We start from the raw sequence: 19865 nt of genomic DNA, 5'->3' as shown, positions 1-19865 counted from the left end.
GAGGGAATCTGTTGTATTTAGTCCCCATTCTCCAGTGCATGTGCATTGTGGGAATCGTGCTGTAACCAATGTCAGAATGATCCTCTGAGCTCATCACCCATTTCCTCCTCCCCAGACTCCTCCATCTCCAATGCCTCAGGAGCAGAGAGTTTGGCAATCCAGCCTCAGAAGCTTTTGATCCTGGACGCTCGGTCTTACGCAGCAGCCGTGGCCAACAGAGCCAAGGGGGGTGGCTGTGAGTGCCCAGGTGAGCAGCATTCCTCCTCAGCTTTCCAGGCAGGCAGTCAACGGGATTGGCTCCAGTGTGATTACCCCAACACCCTTCAGCACTGTCTGCTCATCTGTCTGAATTTCTGGATCATGGCAGCCCCCACCCAGCCCTTCAGAGGGCAGGTTGAGCTGTTAATTAGTCTGTTCTCAGGCCATTAACCCAGCTGGCAGCAGTGCTCAGTGAATGCTGAACCCTGTGGAATCTGCTGAAGAGCTTTCCCTTGCTGAGTCAGATGTATGAACCAGAGAGAGACAAAGGTGTCCAGTGTGCTCATGTCTAAAACCCCTGAACTTGTAAAACCCACTGGCTGCAGAGGAGAAGAATATTCTAGAATGCTTGTGCAAAATACAACTTCTCAGCAATCTCCCTAAAGCTGGAGCATTTTTCAGTATTTGTATCATAGCAACTGCAATCCTGCCTCACCTTGCATGTGTAATACAGTTGCAACACCACGTTCTGTGTTCTTTGGCACTTGTGAATTGGTGGTTTTTTAAACAAGGTATTATTTATGGTCACTCTTGGGTATTAATGCAGCCTGTTAAAATTCCGTGGGTGGAGAGGCTGGAAAAAAATCCCAGACAGAAAAACTGGAGATAAGATAACGAAAGCTCTTTTGACCTTTTAGTTTGGTCTTTGCTGCGATAGCTGCATTTTGATTTGTAGCCACCAGTTGAAAAAAAAAGATAGGTTTCCATTTAACATCTCAAAACCACTAAATAATTCTTCATCAGAGAGTAAAATTTCAAAACAAAAAAGCACAGTATACAGGAAGTTTGATTTTCTTCCTGTGTATTGGTTTTTAATTCTGTGGAGAAGGTTTTCAAACACCTTGTCACCTTCAATAAAACCTGTTTTGCTTTTTGCTGCTAGATTTTCTGCAGGTATTGCCAGGTCTGCTTTATTCTCTGTATAAAAATAGCTCATCTCTGCTGTACTTTAAATATAATTCAGTAAAAATACAAAAAAAAAAACCTCTGGAGTTGTCTGATACTGTCTGAGGCTGCTCCTAGAGTTGCAGTCCCTCATTGTGTTTGGCCCAGCATTTGTTGGGCTGATAAAGAGTTGGGAAATCAAGTGATACAAAACATCACAGACTCCTGAATTTTCTTGTGCAAGCACTCAGTATCCCAGATTCTGAATCCTGATTGTTTTTCTCCTGTAGAAATGGTCATTTTAGTTACTGTGTGATCATTCTTGTGCAGACTGAAGCATCACAGCAGAGGGAAGACTAAATCTTGGGAAAACTACTGAAATGGTGTTTTCTGGCTCTCTTGAGGTGCCCCCTGAGCACTGGCCCTGTCTGTTCAGGCCTCCAGTGTTGCTTGAGCACATCCAAAGTAATTCCATGTATCTTGTTTTCCTGAGCTCCCAGTATTTCTCACATGTGTGATGGTTCCTCATACAATTCCCCTCAGAAGAAAGCAGTGGATGAAGTAGCCTTTCAGCCTTTTTGAGTGCTTAGGAAAAGGAAGCTGAAATCTAACTTAAATCCATAAATTACCAATTAAATATTATTTACGTTTCATATCTTTTGATGTTTCTCAGTCTTTTTACAAACATTCTGGAACCTGGAGCGCAGGAATTCCCAGAGGTTTGCACTCTGCTTTTTGTGACCTGAAATGAAACATTTGAAATAAATACAGCAGGACTTTGCTAAATGCTTCCTGTTTTGCTGGGCTGTCGTGTTCTGGAATACCCAGCGAGCTCCAAGGACTTACAGAATCTTTGTAAACAGATTATTTCATCTGTCCACAGCAACGGGGGTTTGTTTTCTTGAAAAAAAAAAAAATCCTCTTTTAGAAAGGTAGTTATTATTTTCTTCCCTCTGTCTTGTTCTTTCCCTGCAGAATATTACCCCAACTGTGAAGTGGTGTTCATGGGGATGGCAAACATCCACTCCATCCGCAAGAGTTTCCAGTCGCTGCGTCTGCTCTGCACACAAATGCCAGATCCAGGAAAGTAAGTGGAAGTTTGGGGGTTTGGGCCCTTGGTTCCGTGTTTCTGCAGCCACATTCTTCTGCTGATGATTTTTAAGTTGAAATTCAGTGGATTTTCCCTTGGTAATAGCACTGTGTTTTTCCATTTTCATGGAAGTCACTGGTTTATTCTGATTGAAGTGAACATAGCAAATTAGTTCTGTAATTAGAGTGTAGCCTTGAATATTGATACCAGAATGTTGTTTCTTCTGGTGGGCTTCTGAGCACTCACACTCAGGCTGATCTGCTATTCCTAGCTCTTTAATCCTCACTGTTGGCTCACATTTGGAAAACTGTGGTGGTGTTCCATGTACTTCACTCATTTATTTCATAACCTTCCAGTGCTGTGGGGTAACTACTCTGTCATGGCCCCTCACCTTGGGAGCTCCTGAGCTTGGGTCCTCACTGTAGTTACCACAATCCTGTTTTCCCTCTCACTCCCCTGTTTGGAATTTGCTGCTAAAGCCTTCCATGGTTTCAAAGTAGATGCAAACCTTCAGCTCATCCCAGATTCTGGCAGTTCCTTGGGCTTGGTGGCTTTGCTGCTTCCATCTCTGGGAAAGTGTTAACAAGACACAAGTGAAAAATGCTCCAGACTGACACTCACAGCTTATTAAAACGGGAGCTTTGCCGTGATAAACTCAGACATCCAAACCTGAAAGCATTTTAAAAGAGCAAAAACTGTCTTGCCTGCTTTCCCTCTAGTTGGCTGTCAGCTCTGGAGAGCACCAAGTGGCTGCAGCACCTGTCAGTGCTGCTGAAGTCCGCGCTGCTGGTGGTGCACGCCGTGGACCGCGACCAGCGGCCCGTGCTGGTTCACTGCTCCGACGGCTGGGACCGCACGCCCCAGATCGTGGCCCTGGCCAAGCTCCTGCTGGACCCCTACTACAGGACCACAGAGGTGGGTAAAGCAGCTGGGAGTCACTGGGGTCTCTGGAGGGAGTTTGGCTGTGAGTTATTTCAGGTTTCTCCCCTGGCAAAGCACTGAAGCTGGCAGTAGTTTGTCACCTGTAGTCTGCAGTTACTCCCAGGTGTAGGTGCCTGTGTTACTCAGGAGTAGCTCACATTCCCTCTGCTGTAACTGCACAGTCATGGTCTGTGCTTCCCCATATATAGTTTAGGAACATGGAGTACAAAGTGCTGCAAGTGCAGCTTCTGCTGCATCCCTGCAGGTTCTCAGCCAAGCACTGATACAGAGCCTTCCTCTTTGCTGCATTTCCCAGCTGCATGGTTTTCCAGTTTCACATTTCCATTGCCCTCTGTCAGTTCTGCTTCTCCTGATTTTCCCCTGTTCCATCACTGTTCAGCACTGTGGGACGTGTACTGGCTGGCTTCCATCTGTCAGCCCACGGGCAAGATGCCTTTGTTGTCCAGAACAGAACTCTGTGTCTGAACACTGCTGTGAGCTGCTGCTTGAAGCCTCACGCACACTAGGACCTGGAGCTGGAACTGCCTTTTGGATGGAAGTGTGAAAACTTCCTGGATCCTTTTCCACATGGATTCTAGAAGCTGGCATCCATCAGGCAAAACATGCTGCTCTGGCCTGGGCACAGGATCTGCTCCTGGTCCTCCAAAGGGTGCTGTCCTTCCTGCTTGGGGAGCAGAGTTGTGCTGTGCACAGTCTGGGCCTTCCCTGTCTCCCATAAACTGTAGCTGTCTGTACCAGGATCAGAAACATTGAGGAAAGTGAGTTTTCAGTGCTGTCAGATTTAAAGCTTTTCAGCTGCCAGCCATTATTTTTGCTCTAATCACAGCCATTATTTTGTCTCTAATCACAGCCCTTGACTCAAGAAACATTCTCTACAATTTTTCTTTCCACTAAGAACCAAAACCTTCCAGCCCTGTGATGGATTTCAGGTCCTGTGAGACAAGGTGTGACATTCAGCTGCTCACCCAGGCACTGTTTGGGAATGTTCTTTGCCCTTTTCATGAAAAATCACTCAAGTGAACCTTTAATCAACCTTGTGACTGCTGTACGCACAGACAAGCACCTGCTCTCCCTGAGCTTGGATGTCCTGTTGTGGATGGATGGTTTTCTTTCCTGACAAGTGGATCTGACCATCATTTTCAAGAAAAGTTTTTATATAACTTGTCCAAATACTGGATACCATGATCCAAAAGCTTTGGCAACATGAAGTTCTTACTTTTCACTGCCTGGATGAGATAGGGCTCATATCAGGATCGTCCCTGCCAGTCACTGAGGGCTTAACCTGCCTTATTCCCTTTCCTGTTTGTGTAGTTTGGGAATCCTTATCTGTCCTAATTCCATTTCAGAGCACAGAGGAATTAGGGAAAGCAGGAAAGAGAAGTAATGAGCCCAGTGCTGATGGGAAATAGGAGAGAGGACACAGCGAATCCCACAAGTCTCAGACCCTCTCAGAAAACTGAACCAAAGAAAAACAGGAATTCTTCATCTCTCCTCTCCTCCCTGCAGGGTTTCCAGGTGCTAGTGGAGACTGAGTGGCTGGATTTTGGCCACAAGTTTGCAGATCGCTGTGGCCACGGGGAGAATTCGGACGACCTCAACGAGCGCTGCCCGGTGTTTCTGCAGTGGCTGGACTGTGTCCATCAGCTCCAGAGGCAGTTCCCCTGCTCCTTCGAGTTTAACGAAGCATTCCTTGTGAGTTGGGAGCTGCTGGGTAATACACTGCTGCTAAACCTGCAGGAGAGCCTGGGGCAGATTTCCCCACCGTTCTGTGTCCAAGCCAGGTTGGACAGGGATTGGAACAACCTGGGATAGTGGAAGGTGACCCTGCCCGTGGCAGGGGGTGGAACTGGGTGGCCTTTAAGGCCCCTTCTCCCCCAAACCATTCAATTATTTTATATATATATATGAATATATTCTATATATGCTCTCACCTGATAAAGAGAACAGGAAAGCTGCCCAGATACAGGGGACAAAAGCATTTGTGTTAACTCACTGGGTCTGTTCACCCTTAAAAGCAGGAGCCTCAAGGACTTCTTTTAGAGTTTAAAGAAATAAATAATATTAATTGAATAGTCTCACCTAAGAGGTGTAAAACATCCACACAGCCTGAAAAAAATCCTTCTTACTGATGATGCAAACTCCCCCCTGCTTGGATCTTGTTTTGACTTGAATACTCCTCCTCTAAAAACAACCTGCTCCATTCATTTTTTTCAGTTTCTTTACTGAAAATGTGTAGGATATAGGAGCTGTGCTCATCTTCTTTGGAAGCAGACAGCATTCCTATTAGGAATTCACCCAGGATGGTCCAAGTCAGTTCTCAGATCTCTGGGGAAGTGGCAGTCATGGACTGCAGGACCAGTAGTCTGAAGAGTGGAAGTTTTTATGAAGTGTCTGATCCACTAAGAGATTTAAGGCACATTCCTGTGATTGTGGCTGACTGGAATTACCACTTGCCAGCTCAGCCATGTAACTGAGCCCTTGTACAGTCCCCGAATAACTCAGTTGTGAAATGAGATACAACAGGTAGTACCTGGCTTCACAGCACACTGCTAATCTCTACGGGCTGAGAGAGAACATACCCGTGGTGTGCTGGCCTTTGTAGAGTGAACCCCTAATTTATTACAGTATTGAACCACTTGTCTTCATTTAAACATCTGAATAATCCCAAGGAAGTCATTGATATGCCTGAAGTTAAGCTGGCATTTGTTAGGCTGGGCCCAGCATGGAGTGATTAATGATCAGCATTTCTGTGCTGCATGAATGTTTTGTAGCAGAGGAATCATGATTCTGCTTTGCCTGGCCTGCAGGGCAATGAATTTGTATCAACATACTTGATTAGGAACAAATATTTTGTCTTTCTATGTAATGTTTTTTCCTGAATTTGTTCAGTTATGATTTTAAAAGAGTCCGCTCCTGTTGCATTCCTTTCCAATTGGTTTTAGGGAAGTATGTGAGAAATGCCAGGGTTTGGGGGTTGGTGTGGCAGCCCTGGGGCAGGGTTTGCTAAGGGAAGGGAAGGGAAGGGAAGGGAAGGGAAGGGAAGGGAAGGGAAGGGAAGGGAAGGGAAGGGAAGGGAAGGGAAGGGAAGGGAAGGGAAGGGAAGGGAAGGGAAGGGAAGGGAAGGGAAGGGAAGGGAAGGGAAGGGAAGGGAAGGGAAGGGAAGGGAAGGGAAGGGAAGGGAAGGGAAGGGAGACCTGCCCCTTGTGCCAGCTGACCCTTTGTGTGGCTCTGTGCAGGTGAAGTTGGTGCAGCACACCTACTCCTGCCTCTTTGGAACATTCCTGTGCAACAATGCGAAAGAGAGAGGAGAGAAACACACTCAGGAACGGACCTGCTCCGTCTGGTCTTTGCTGCGGGCAGCAAACAAAGCCTTCAAAAACCTGCTCTACTCCTCCCAGTCGGAATCTGTATGTACCCCAGTCCCCTCTGTGGGAGAGCCCTGGGGGCTGCCCCAAACAGCATCCTGCAAATGGGGGTTCCCTGAGAAACAGCCCAGTGGTGGCTGACCTGGATACCTGGGCACCACGGCTGGGCTGGTGGCTGCCCCTGCATCCCTGGTGGCTGCCTCTGCATCCCTGGAGGTGCCCAAGGCCAGGCTGGATGGGGCTGGGAGCAACCTGGGATCGTGGAAGGTGCCCATGGCAGGGGTGGCACTGGGTGAGCTTTAAGGTCCCTTCCAGCCCAAACCCTTGTGTGGTTCTCTGAGCTGTCACCATGGACAGAGAGGTGATTCCAGTCCAGCTCAGCTCCCCCAGATATTCACCTTGGAATACCCAGCTCAGGCTGATGTTTGAAGTCTTGGCTTAGTTTTGCTGATATTTGGGGAATGTCAAATGCCACCTCAGAAACTTCTCTGTGCTGGAAAGGTGCTTTCTGTGGCTAAATATTTTATTGTTTGTAATGGAAAACATTTCAGTGTTTGATAAATAGACCTCTCTGGAGAACTGAGCTGTGTCAGAGGAGTGACACAAAATTGCCTGCAAACCTAGACACTGTGTCTAAATTCATTTTAAATCTGAACAGAAAAAGTGGCTCAGATTATTTAGTGTATCTGTTTCTCTTGATACCTTCAGAGTTTTCGTTTGGCTCCTCTGTGTAGGAGCTCACTGAAGGTTCTGGGAGAAGGCTCAGTTGTGTGTTTGGTACAAGGTCACGTGAGGGATTCAGGGGTGCAGAGCATGAACAAGACAGCACCAAATGACATCATGGTTAGGACTGCAAGGACTTGCATAAATATTTAAACCCTTTTTATTTCTCAAAGTATCAGATGTCATTAACTGAACTGTAAGGACTGTGCAGTGGCTTTGTATATGAGGATGTGGCTTTCAGTTGTTTCTTAGAGGAAAAATAAACCCTGGCTAAGCAGGAAGGAGTTTTATGCCCACAGCGGTTGTAAAAAGATGAATTTTCTACTCCCCTGAGGCCTCCTTGGCTGACTGTGCCCTGGCTCTGGGCTGTCACTGCAATGAGCCCTTGGAGCCTTCCCATCTGACATTCCTGGGGAGAGTTCCTGAGGCAGAGCAGACACAGCCTGGGGGGATCTTAAAGCTGTGGATGCCTCTAGATTTCCACGAAAATGCCAGGAGGAGCATAGAGAGGGCTCTCCAAGTGACTGTGTGGACAGGTGTGTCCTTGGGCTGCCCTTCTGTGCTCTATCCCACTTGGCCCCTGTTCTCAGGAAATACTCACAAGGACACTCCTTCTGCACGTGGGAGTTTGGGTAATTTCCTGGTTTGGGTTCATTTTCTTGTGGTTTTGCTTCAGGCTTTAAAAGGTGCCTGTGGTGCAGCTGCATCTCTTACAGAGCCAGAGTTGTTTGACAGCAGCAGCCACCCCACAGCCCTTCCCCTGCTCAGTGCCAGGGAATCAGAGTGTTCAGAGAATCACAGAATATCCTCATTTAGGAAGGGACCCACCAGGATCATCCAATCCAACCCCTGGCTCTGCACAGGGCATCCCAAAATCCCACCCTGTCCCTGAGAGCATTGTCCAAATGCTCCTGGAGCTCTGGCAGCCTTGGTGCTGTGCCCATTCCCTGGGGAGCCTGGCAGTGCCTGTCTGGTAGAGCCAGCTGTTCCTCTGCCATTGCCTGCTTTTCCACGGCAAAGTTGCTTGGAAAAGAATGGAATTGCTAAAATGAGCCCAGGTGTTTTTAAAGTGAAGCAGAAAGCATATTCCACAATCAAGGAATCCCTTTTAAGAGCAAGCTGCCCCTTCAAAGAACTTCTGCAGGTAGTGAATATGTACCCATGAGTGCCTCCTCTGGAGCCAGGCTGGGCTCTGGTGGATTGGGGTCCATGGAGTGAGTTCAGCTCCCCCTAGCATGGTGCAACACAACACACAAGGGAACCTCAGCACTCGTAAGGAGCCACTGAATTCCACGAGTTGTGAAGGTGTAGATTCACAGAGAGCTCATTGCAGTTTGTTCAGGGGGAGCTGAAGGCTGGCATTTTTCTGCCTCTGACAGAAGAAGTCATTCCAGCCCCAAGTGTGGCTGATGAAAAGCTGTCACCCAGCTGAGACCTGCCCAGTGAGCTGCCCCCCTCAGAGCTGAACTTCTCCTGCTGGGAGGCAGCAGCTGAGCCTTCCCTTGTGCTCCCTGGCAGGTGCTGTATCCCGTGTGCCATGTGCGGAACTTGATGCTCTGGAGCGCTGTTTACCTGCCCTGCTCCTCCCCCTCCACGCCCGCCGACGACACCTGTGCCCCCTACCCTGTGCCAGGCTCTAGCCCCGAAGAGCAACCTCTGGGCAGGTGAGCCTAGAGCCCAGAAATCCCATCCTGTAAAGTAAGATCAACAGAGAATATTGGGGATATGAAAGGAGAATGTTTGGGTGGGAGGGCAGGATTTCTCTGGGGTGTATTGGCGGAACTGTGGGACTGAGCTGCCCAAGCACAGCCTGTCCGTGGGGTGGGTTTGGAAGCTGTCGTATTTCAGGGCTGACAGCATGGCAGAGAGAAGCTGGGCAAATAGAGTTAAACCCTGGGTGTCACATAGCCACAGAGAATTCCTTCTGTCCTCATGGGATATAAGCTTTCATTGGTTATCTTGAATTTGAATTCTTTTTCAGTGTTGCATAACCATTTCTTTGCTTGTTGTACAGTGACTCTGAGCACATGTTAATTAGGAGGTGTGACCAGGCTGTAAGAATTGGGGTTTGTTGGTAAAAGGATTAATCTGGGAATGTCTGAAGTCTGGTTTAACATATTTTCCTCATGGCAAACGAAGTACTGAAACAGCTCTGCACTACAGATGGTTGGAATGTGCTCCTGCATAATGCTTCCCACAAGTCCATTAGCTGGCAGATTGTTACTGTCCTAACTGGGGGGCTGGTTTTGAACCACAGTAGCTCAATGTTACAAAAACATCCTCTGACTTGGGAGTGGGATTGTTTGTCCCTTTGCAGGCTACCAAAGACAAGATCCTTCGACAATCTGACGACAGCCTGTGACAGCAGCGTGCCTACAACCAACCGCCGGAGCAGCGACCCCAGCCTCAACGAGAAGTGGCAGGAGCACCGCCGCTCCCTGGAGCTCAGCAGCCTGGGCCCCCCTGGGGACGACCCCTTCGAGGGGGACGGGCTGAGCAGGCAGGGCAGGGCCCCCATGGGGGCAGAGCTCTCTGTGGCAGCTGGGGTGGCAGAGGGACAAATGGAGAACATTCTGCAGGAGGCCACTAAAGATGATGTTGGGCTGGAGGAGCACTTGAGGGGTGGCCTGGAAGCAGCGGGGAAAGGGGATGAGGTTGGCCTGGATAAGGAGAAGAGAGCTGACAGTCTGTGTGGGGAAAAGGCCAAGGCGGATACAGGTACTGTAAGGAACAATCCCACAGCCAACCCACAGCCAGCCTCACATGGTGCTGCGGAGCTCAAAGGACAGCAGGACGAGCACAGCGATGCCAGCAGTGCTCTCCAGAAGGCGCCTCAGGGGAGAGGACTGCAGGCTGTTCCTTCTGAGGGCTCTGGAAACAGAGATGCTCCAAACAACACAGAGGAGGAAAGTCTTGGGAAAGGTGAAGGAGAGGCGGAGAACCCGTGCGGCACGGCCCAGACCAGCCTTGCCTTCCCTCTGACAGCCCTGCTGGAGGAAAGGACATCCAACATCGAAAGCTCCACAGAAACCTTAACAGAGACAGAAGCAAAGCCTGAGCTCACGCCCAGGGCTCCGTGCCACAGACACCACCCCTTCGACAACAGCACTGACGAGCTGTCCCGAACTCTGGAGAACAGGCCGGAGGGGGAGTGCATGATAGAGCTCCAAAAACTGGGATCAAGAGTGCATAGGACTTCTGGTAGCAGCACCACACACCTCCCAATGCCTTCCCCTTGTGCCTTGCCTCTAGCAGACCACAAAGATGAGCTGGTGTATAACGGGGAGCTGGAGCTGGAGAACAAACTGGTGGAGAAACCCGCGGGATTCACGGCCCCGAAACTCCCCACCACCAACGGACACTGCGTCAACGGCGAGGACGGGCGCATCAAGGCCTCGCTGAGCCGGCAGGTGTCCACGGCCAGCTGCAGCTCTGCTCAGCTCCACCTGAGGAACTTGCACCAGAAATGGATGTTCAGCCAGCTGGGGAAGCAGCCGGCCAGCAGCCCGGACCAGCCGGCGCGCAGCCACCTGGACGACGACGGGATGCCCGTCTACAGCGACGTCATCCAGCAGCGCCTGCGCCAGATCGAGACGGGCCACCAGCAGGAGGTGGAGACCCTCAAGAAGCAGGTGCAGGAGCTGAAGAGCCGCCTGGAGAGCCAGCTCCTCAACAGCTCCCTGCGGCTCAACGGCGACTACGGCGACGACGTGGTGAGTGAGCATTGCTGGGCCGAGCACAGAGCTCACCGAGCCCTCAGCTCCTGGCTCAGCTCAGGGCCTGACCTTTGGGCTCACAGACCTCTCCAGGTTATCCTGAAGAGGGCAAACACTGCCCGAGTACCTGATAGTGGCAGATGCTGGTGACTGATCCTGTCACCAAACTTCAGATTGACCAGAAAGGTTTATTTCAAGATGGGTGTTGCACAGCAGCTCACACAGCCCTGGCCATACCTAAACACCTTCCCTGGCCTCGGTAAAACCAACCAAACCCTTGGTTTACCCATTTCAATAAAACCAGCCAAACCCCTGGTTTACTGCTGTCTTCATGTAGGGCAGTTATTTTCCTCTGCCATTTTTGGCACGGGAGCATAGGATGATCCCTTGGTTCTCTGCAGGTCCCAGCTGCACTGGCAAGCTCTGTGAGCTCAAACCCATCAGGGCCATACCATCCCTTTCAGCTGCTCCAGGCTCAATGACTGGAATCAATTTCTAGAATTCTTAATTAACTGGAATAAATTACCTGAGCTTTTGTGGCAGCTGTATTTCAACTAGGGTTTTTCTCTCAACTAATTAAGGATTTTAAGGGAGCTTTTAAACCATTTGCACTTTTATTTGGAAGTGTTTAAAGTTGTAAATGTAGAGACTTCTGTAGAGAATTGTGCTTTCCTGTGGGTTTGAGCACTTGCCTGTAATTTCTGAGGCTGTTGCAACACCCATCAGAAATTTCCTTTTCCTACATGGTCTATATGCCTGCAAAATTAAAAAAAAAAAATTGTAAGAGGTTCCCAACTTCTGTTTGTTGAATTCACTGTTTAGAAGTGGCAGAGGTGCTGGATAGTCCCAGGTACGTTTGTTGTGAAAAATCCTTGGAGCCTTCTTGGCTCTTCCCATTGGAGATGCAGCACAAAGTACTCATTGGGCTCAGTGTCACTGCTAAAATCTTGAATTCCTTGGATAAATTGGGTGCTTTGCCTTGATGGATTCTGCTCCCCTTTTTAAGAAGCTGCAGTGTAGGGCTGGCACTGCCTCCAGAAAATTCCCCATTCTTAAGGACTAATCTCTACCTTCTGTTTGTGCCTCAGCTTGGGAGTTGCAGGTTTTCCTCTGGAACACCAGAATTGCCCATTCCTCAGGCATAAAAATATATTAACTCTTGATTTCTTGCTGTTTTGATATATTTTAAGAGCTGGCTGAGTTTTAAGTGAGTTAAAATCCACCTCTACCTGGATGCACTATATTAAGGAAGCATTATTCCCAAAACTTATACATAGAATATACATGGCTCAAATTCTGAGTTTCCCATATGCAATTTGGCTTGTATTTTCCAGAATCTTTGCCAGCAAAAGGATATCTATATTACTAATTATGGTTTTGAAAGTGAAACACCCTTGGAAAGGAATCAAGACCCTGGAATTGGAGCCACAGGGGGCAGGTTTTGGTTAATTACCCAAAGTCTTCCCAGAACTCTGCAGGAGAAACTGGATTCTAAATTCACTCTGCCTCACGTCATCCCATCACCGGAGGGTCCAGCCCTGCCCTGTTGGGGTTTCTGGGTTTTATTGGTGTGGAACAGGGATCTGGGGGGTGCCGTTCAGCTGTGTTTGTTTGCCAACAGACGTCTATTCCCGACTCGGAAAGCAATCTGGATCAGAACTGCTTGTCTCGCTGCAGCACAGAGATTTTCTCTGAAGCCAGCTGGGAACAGGTGGATAAACAGGATACAGAGGTACAGATTAAATCCCTGTAAATTGCTCACTCTGGGATAATCCTAATTCAAATTATCCTCTAGCCTTTGGTCGTGTGCCACTTCTTGGGAACTCTTTTCCTTGCGTTCCGCTGGTCTCACACCTGACATACCAGTACCTGTGCCTATGAGCCCTCTGCTGCACCACCTCTGGGAGCTGGGGAGGGGGCTCAGCTCAGCACGTTGCTCTGCCCTGTCCCTGACGCCGGTGGCCGTCCCCACAGGTGACGCGGTGGCTCCCGGATCACCTGGCCGCGCACTGCTACGGCTGCGACAGCGCCTTCTGGCTCGCCAGTCGGAAACACCACTGCAGGTAACTGGGAGAGGGCTGGCCCTGCTCTGCTCCCGACACCCGCGGGCACCCCCTGCCCGGGCGCCTCTGGGGAACAGAACAGCTCCTGCTGCTCAGTTCAGGCTGTGCAGGGAGATATTTAAAAGCCACATTTGGTGTCTGCTTCGCTCCAGGCAAAACAGATCCCACCTTTCTTTGCTCAGACTGGATTTGGAGGCAGTTTAGATTTATGCAAAATAGAGCTTTGTCCTCTTAGCATTCAGAAATTCGGTATATGATTTACATGAAATACAGGAACAGCATCTTCTTCTCATTGCTGGTTGGAAAGCTGCTCCTTTCCTTCTCTAACCTTTCTGCCCTTTTCATTAACTTGCTCCTGCAGAATCTGAACGGAACACCTGTGTGAGGTCAATCCAATTCTGGATTATTCTTTGCCAGACCTGTTGCCACAGAGGCTGCAGCGGCTCAGGCAGTAGCAGGGACTTGATGAAGAGCAGGAGGCAGAGACCACTTGGCTCAATATGCTGAAGTTAAAGCCAGAGAATCTCTAGTTTTCAGTTCTGTTTTAAATAAATTCCTATTCCTGGTTTCTGAACATGCAAAAACTATTACAGGAACCATCGTTTAAATAAATTTTAGTTACCGCATTTTGAAGCTCTCCTGCTTTTTGAAGTTGCAAAGAGTTATGGACATAGTTTTGAGTTTGTGTCTGGTTTATATCTTGCTCCATTTAGTCTTGTAAAGTTAACCAAACCCAGGGAAGAAGGAGAAGAATCTGAATTTTTTTTTTTTTACCATGCTCACTGTGTTTGTGCAAATTTGTATCCCCAGGGCTCAGTTCCCTAAACCTAAGCTTGGGACAGCTCCTAGAGCCTGGATACACACAGGTCACACACAGCCCCAAGAGGAGTTAAAATGGACTCAGGGTTTCAGGTCTGGCTCAAATCTCCCTGTAGGGTCTTTGCTCCTTTGCCTTCCACATGTGCAGTGACCCAGCTGTTGGTGAGACCAACACCACGAGTATCTCTGTAGTAAACATTTACACCCCTCCCTGGGAGTGGGAATGAGTTGAACCCCACAGTGCAAGGCCTTGAGCAGAGTAAGACCTTGCAGCTTCCTTGGTTGGCAATGTTTGCTCCCTCTGCCTGTGGCCTGAGCTCTCTCTCCTCCCTGCAGGGACACTGACCGAGTTGATCAGCTCTGGTGAGCATTTCCAGCAGCCTCTGTCCGTTGTCCGTCAGCCTTTCCTGGGTGACTTCTCCCAACTAACTCAGCTCTTCTCTCTCTTTGTTTCTCACTTGCCTGGAAATCACCAGAACTAAGCTGGGGGTGGCCAGCACGAGCTGCTGAGGGTTGGATCTGTGTGAACAGCCCCCTATCCTCACAGAAAGGCTTTTAGGACTTGGCTTTTGGGAGCTTAACTGGGATGTGGCTCAGACTAACACTCACTGTCAGTCCGCGTGTGCACTGCTCACTGACAGGAGATTGTCCTGCAAGTTTCATGCATTTATTTTTGATCATTTCCCTTTTTTCCTCATATTTTTGGGATAGGGCCATGTGTAACCAAACAATTCCAGTATTGCTGTGCAGGGTGTTGGCAAAAACCTGCCACTTGTTTTAGAAGGACTGAAAATCCCATGGCTGGAACAGGTGCCACAGAGCTGGTGGAGGGTCAGGATAACCAAAACCCAATAAATATCCAAGATTTGGGATGAGGAGAGGAGTGGGGAGTGTGGCTTTCAGTCCCCCTTCCTCAAACGAGCAACATCCCTTTTCCAGCCTGCTTTTTAATGTCTCTCTTTAATCTCTGAAGCAAAGCAGGGACCACCAGGATAGAAGGATGAGCTGTCCAGAGCTTTCCAAAGCAGTGTCAGAGCACCATTGTCTAGGATAAAACAACAAAAGCCCCAGCATATGTTAGGAATGGTGAGCTCCAACAAAGAGATCCTTGTTTTAATCCCTCTGGTTGGTTTTCCCCTCATCCATCAGCGAGCTATTCTGGGATAATCATTCCTTGAGCAGCGAGATGGGGCTGTGGGAGCTGTGTGGCACCTCCCAGGGCTGTTCCCACTCCTGCAGGTGCTTCTGACAGGGGTTTCCAGCAGGTCCCTCCAGTCTCCAGAGCCTGTGCAGAGAGGCTGGTCCCTGTCAGCCTTCCCGTGCCGGGGTTCCGGCTCCGAGGCCCGGAGCTGCTCTGTGGAGCTGAGGAAATGAGCCCACTGAAGTGGGAAATGGGATTTCTCTGCTGTTTCTCTCCCCATCAGTGACCAGCAGCTGGAAATCTCCTTTCTTGGCAAGGAAGGATTAATCAGAGCTGCTGGGTGTCAGCAGAATTCCCTGGCAGTCTCTTGGCAGCAGCAAATCTCCAGTGCAGAACAGCAACAGCACCAAATCCTGATGCCAAAGAGTTAATGGAGAGGGCAAAACCCAGTCCCTGGGTTTTGTAGGAATTGAGGAGGACAGGGCACACAGGGCTCCCAGGTTTTGAGGGGGGCTGCAGAAGGTAATTAATGACTCTGAGCAGTAATGAGGTGCATGTGCTGGTGTGGCTCCGCCAGTGCCAGGAATGCTGCGCCTGCCACCTGTGCATGGAGCACCTGCCTGCCCACCCCGGGCTTTGCATGTTCCCCTGGGCTCAGTTTCCTGGGTGCAGGAGTGTGGGACTCTGGAGTGGCTGTGGGGCAGTGGGAGGATGGCAGTGACCGAGGGCTTTGACATTTCTGTGTTTAAACCTTTCCAGCTCTGAGCAGGGTCCAGCCTGCTCCCAGCACTGCCACATCCCTCCTGTGAGCCAGGGCTGGATCAGCCGTGTGGATCAGAGCCCCCAGTTCCCAGTGCTCCCCAATTCCCCATGGGCTGGCTCAGGAGGGCCCGTGGTGGCTCTGCTTCAGCCCTGAGCCCCAGCGTGGCATTGGCATCCTGCTGGAGCTCCTTTGCAGCACATCCAGCCTGGCAGTGCCCAAGGCCAGGTTGGACAGGGCTTGGAGCAGCCTGGGACAGTGGAAGGTGTCCCTGTTCATGGCGGGGTGGCACTGGATGGGCTTTAAGGTCCCTTCCCAGCTAAACCATTCCATGGTGAATGGCAGAGAGCTCTCTGTGTGACAAGAGGGCAGAGCCTGTCCAGCCTGGCTCAGGGCAGTGCTGAACAGAGGCGTTTAATGACCTGCAGCTCCACACTGACCCTGGCTCCATGCTCCTTCCTGTGCCCATTCCCTGGATCTCTACTCCATCCATAGAAGGGAGGAGCACAGATACTGGAGCTGTCCCTGTCTATGCCCTGCCCTGTAGGGAGGTATCTCCCCCATCCCAGCACTGGGAATATCTCATTTTAGAGCTCAGGTAACTTTGTCAAACTCCTTCTGATCTTCTCTTTCCCATTTCTCTTCTGTTCCTGACGCAAGGAATTGTGGCAACGTGTTCTGCTCCAGTTGCTGTAACCAGAAGGTGCCCGTTCCCAGCCAGCAGCTCTTCGAGCCCAGCAGAGTCTGCAAGTCCTGCTACAGCAGCCTCCACCCCGGCAGCTCCAGCCTGGACCTCGAACTGGACAAGCCCATCACTGCCACGTCCAACTGAATGGCTGGCCGGGGAGCGGCCGGGCCGAGCCTTGCCCGAGGCTGAGGCTGCGCGTGGGGCGGGACGGACCCCGAGGATGTGCCGCTGGACCGGGGCTTCTCCTTGTCCAGCTCTTCCCCTTTCCTGCCTGTCCTGTCCGTGTGTCCGTGTCCCCGCGCGTGCGTGTGTGTATATATAATAATCTATCTGTTTGTTTGCGGGAGGGTCCTGGAGGTGGGAGGGAGCTGGTGAGAGCCAGGATCCCTGTGGGTATTTATCTGTCCCATGCAGAACTGCTGCAGACCGAGGATTTTGGGGAGCAGGGAGCAGAGGGAGCCGGGCTGGCCGGAGTGCAGAGCCTGAATAGCTGCAGCCTGCAGTGCTTTCAATCACTCCTTATTCCAAACCCAAAACTGCTGTTTGGGAACCTGTTGCTGCTAGAAGAGGTGGGAATCTCCTTTCCCAGAGACCTTTCCCCTCTCTGTTCTCACAGTGGCTGCCCGAGGGGGTCTCAGTCAGGTTCCTGCACTGGCAGCTCTGTACCTGCACACACAATCCGCGAGGTCTGAGCCCTCGCAGCGGGAAGCCCTGGAACACTGGCTCAGGAATGCACGTGCTGTGGGTGAGAGCTGAGCCAGGCATCACACCGGGCCTCGCCAGGCATCTGACCAGGCAATTCCTGCTTCAATCCAACTAGGACAGAGCAGACCTTTGCCTTGTCCTTGCCCCATCCACGTGAGTCCCTCTGGGAGCAGAGCATTGCCATGGTCAGGGCCTGGCTGGCCACTCGCACTTTACTGGACGATCCAAACTGACGGGAGGCGGCCGGGACCCGCAGCTGTGGGGCTCGGCCTGTGTGGGTTGCACTGGTGCTGGGCACCCTCCTGGGATGCTCCTCCTTTCCCAGGCTGTGTTCAGTGTACTCCAGATAGGAAAAAGCTGCCTGAGGAGCTTAAAACAATCCAGAATTGTGGATTATGGATTCCCCTTCCTCCTTCTGTCCCAATCAGACTCACCTCACTGAAGGGTGAAACTCCCAAATACCCGTTTGTAACCAACTGGTAGGTGCTCGTCCCTTTCCCTTCTCATAGATCCTGCTTAGTGCAATCTGGCAAGGAGGAAGAGTAGATCCTGCTCACAGTGCATTCATTCCCTAGGCAAAATCCCTAATTCTCTATGGTATTCCCAAGAATCCTGCTGGAGTATTTGAGAGTTCTAGATACAACAGCTCAAAATCCAAGAAACCTTGGGAAAGGAGCATTTCCCTTCCCTGGAATGTCACAATCACATCATCCAAAGGGAGGGTCACACGCAGAAACCAGCTGGCAGAGCTCACTGGGTCTCGGGGGATGCTGAGGTGGTTGGACTGTGCCCTTCCCACCCTGCCAGGATCCGTGAATGTCCAGGAAGGAGGAGGCTGCGTCCGTGCGGAGAGGGGTCTGGGAATGGACGGAGCATCTTGGGATCTCCCTGGCACAGAGAGAAAGACACTGAAAGTGAAGTGGAGGATGGGGTTTCCAGCCAAGGCAGGTTTAGGATGTGTTCCTATCCCAGCGGTGGGGGCTGGAAGAGAGGCACAGGCAGAGCAGGACGAGGGAACGTCCGGCTCCTCCCAGGGTGGCGAGGGGCAGGTGGCAGGGCCGGGGTGGGGGACACCCCAACCTTTGTGTGGCTTTGGGGTGCAGAATCAGCCGGAGCCTCCGCACGTGCCAAGAGGGTCTGCTCCGGGCCGGGGCTGGGATGTACAGTGTGAATAAAAGCTTGCAGCTCTTTAGGCTTTTTTGGATCGATGAAGCACTTTTTTTATTAATATTATTTTTTCTTTGTATGTAAAGGAGGAAGCCGTCTCTCCGTAGCTGTGTACAGAAATAACCCTTCTCTCCGCAAGAGAGTAAAGTGCTCCTATATTTTTCATTTTTGTCAAAAGCGAGAAGTAAATACTTTAGAATTGTTAAATATATAAATAAAAGTGAATAAAGTTTAGACTTTTGCATGGGAGCATTTGCTAACACACTTTCTAATTTTTTATTTTTCTTCCCTGTCCATTGGAGGGGATGTATTGGAGGCTCAGTAGGAACACCAAGGCCTTGGAAAAGGAGGCTGCAGCTGCTGCCCTTGGCTTTCTGTTCTGTGTCTTTCCAAGGAACAACACACTGTCACTCCTAAACCTAAGACAAAAAATTAAAACTTTTCCTGGTGCAGGAGTCCCAGGAAGGGGGAAGCACACAGCGCACACCCTGCCAGGTTCTGTGGGCACAATCAGCATGGTTTTCCTAGGACAGAGAAAGGTGCCAGAGTCTCAGCTCCCTCCATACAGTGTTTTTCCTTTTTCCCTTGACCAGCCATGGTATTTCAGTGTAGTGATGTTACCCAAATGCAGGAGCAGCCCAGATCTCCGGGGAATTCCCCCTGCTTACAGCAGGGTTTAGCAGTGGAACCTCCATTCCCACCTGCACCTGCCTTATCCTGATGCTGGATGGTGAAGCTGTGGCTCTTTGGGAGCAAACCAGACTCACTCAGGTTTGAGATCTCTTTGTCCCAGAAGGTGGAGAACTCAACTGATGTTGGTCCTGCACAAGGGTTATTCACATTTTCCAAGCACTGCCTGCTCATTCCAGCTGTGCACAGTCCTGTCCCCTCAGGCCCCCCACCATCATTTATTTCTTCTCTTACATATTTGAGGATTTGCCCTGAGTTCTTGGGGGTCAGAGCAGCTCTGTGGGGTGTGGGGCCAGATGTGTCATCACAAGACCTTGAGCACAATCCTATGATTCATTAAATCACATTCCTTTGATGGTGTTCATTAAATCAAAATAAACCAGGTTGGGGTAGAGCCGCTGATGGGATCTGGAGCAGAAAAGAAGCAGGAATGGCGTTTGGTGGTGTAAGGAACGTGCAAAGTGTTTCAGTTCCACCTCAGTGGGATTTCCTGGAGCTCCTCTCACACTCGAGTTTCTCCTGAGGGCTTTCCCAGGGGCTCCCTGTCCTGCAGGTATTGCGAGCCCCGGGCACAGCCCTGCCGGGAGTTTCTGATCTGGGAAATGCTGAGTGTGGGTCTGTGCCCCGGCAGAGGGAGCAGAGAAGTTCTGAGCCTCCCCAAGGCGCAGAAGAGCTCCTGCCAGCGGAGGACACGGCTGAAGGTGTCCAAGCTCATTTCCCCGTGATCAGTTCTTCCTGAGGAGTCTCCTTCCCTCCCTCCTTTGTCCCAGCTCCCGGGCAGCCCATGGGCCTGTGGGGACAGCGGCTTCAGCGCTGCCCCCGGGCTGGGGAGCAGCCTCCTGCCTCAGGAACC

General features: G+C 50.5%; 1 protein-coding gene across 5 annotated transcripts in view; it reads left to right on the top strand.

Moving 5' to 3' along the window:
• The window catches only part of MTMR3 (myotubularin related protein 3), a 74335-nt gene extending 55779 nt beyond the window's left edge, over nucleotides 1-18556 (top strand). For 2 of the 5 annotated variants that reach the window (XM_064392584.1, XM_064392586.1), the window contains 10 exons: nucleotides 116-247; nucleotides 2119-2230; nucleotides 2953-3148; nucleotides 4682-4867; nucleotides 6412-6582; nucleotides 8782-8927; nucleotides 9581-10976; nucleotides 12601-12711; nucleotides 12954-13042; nucleotides 16423-18556. In XM_064392584.1, coding sequence (XP_064248654.1) covers nucleotides 116-247; nucleotides 2119-2230; nucleotides 2953-3148; nucleotides 4682-4867; nucleotides 6412-6582; nucleotides 8782-8927; nucleotides 9581-10976; nucleotides 12601-12711; nucleotides 12954-13042; nucleotides 16423-16594 — 2711 coding nt within the window. In that variant the 3' untranslated portion in view covers nucleotides 16595-18556. Of the gene's footprint in view, nucleotides 1-115; nucleotides 248-2118; nucleotides 2231-2952; nucleotides 3149-4681; nucleotides 4868-6411; nucleotides 6583-8781; nucleotides 8928-9580; nucleotides 10977-12600; nucleotides 12712-12953; nucleotides 13043-13403; nucleotides 13669-16422 lie in introns of those variants that run through there. The other 3 variants (XM_064392588.1, XM_064392587.1, XM_064392589.1) reach the window with 3 other exon arrangements.
• Nucleotides 18557-19865: the final 1309 nt, after the last annotated feature.

This window comes from Passer domesticus, chromosome 17 (assembly GCF_036417665.1).
Source record: "Passer domesticus isolate bPasDom1 chromosome 17, bPasDom1.hap1, whole genome shotgun sequence".
Taxonomy (NCBI): Eukaryota; Metazoa; Chordata; class Aves; order Passeriformes; family Passeridae; genus Passer; species Passer domesticus.
This window is presented reverse-complemented; position numbering and strand designations above follow the sequence as displayed.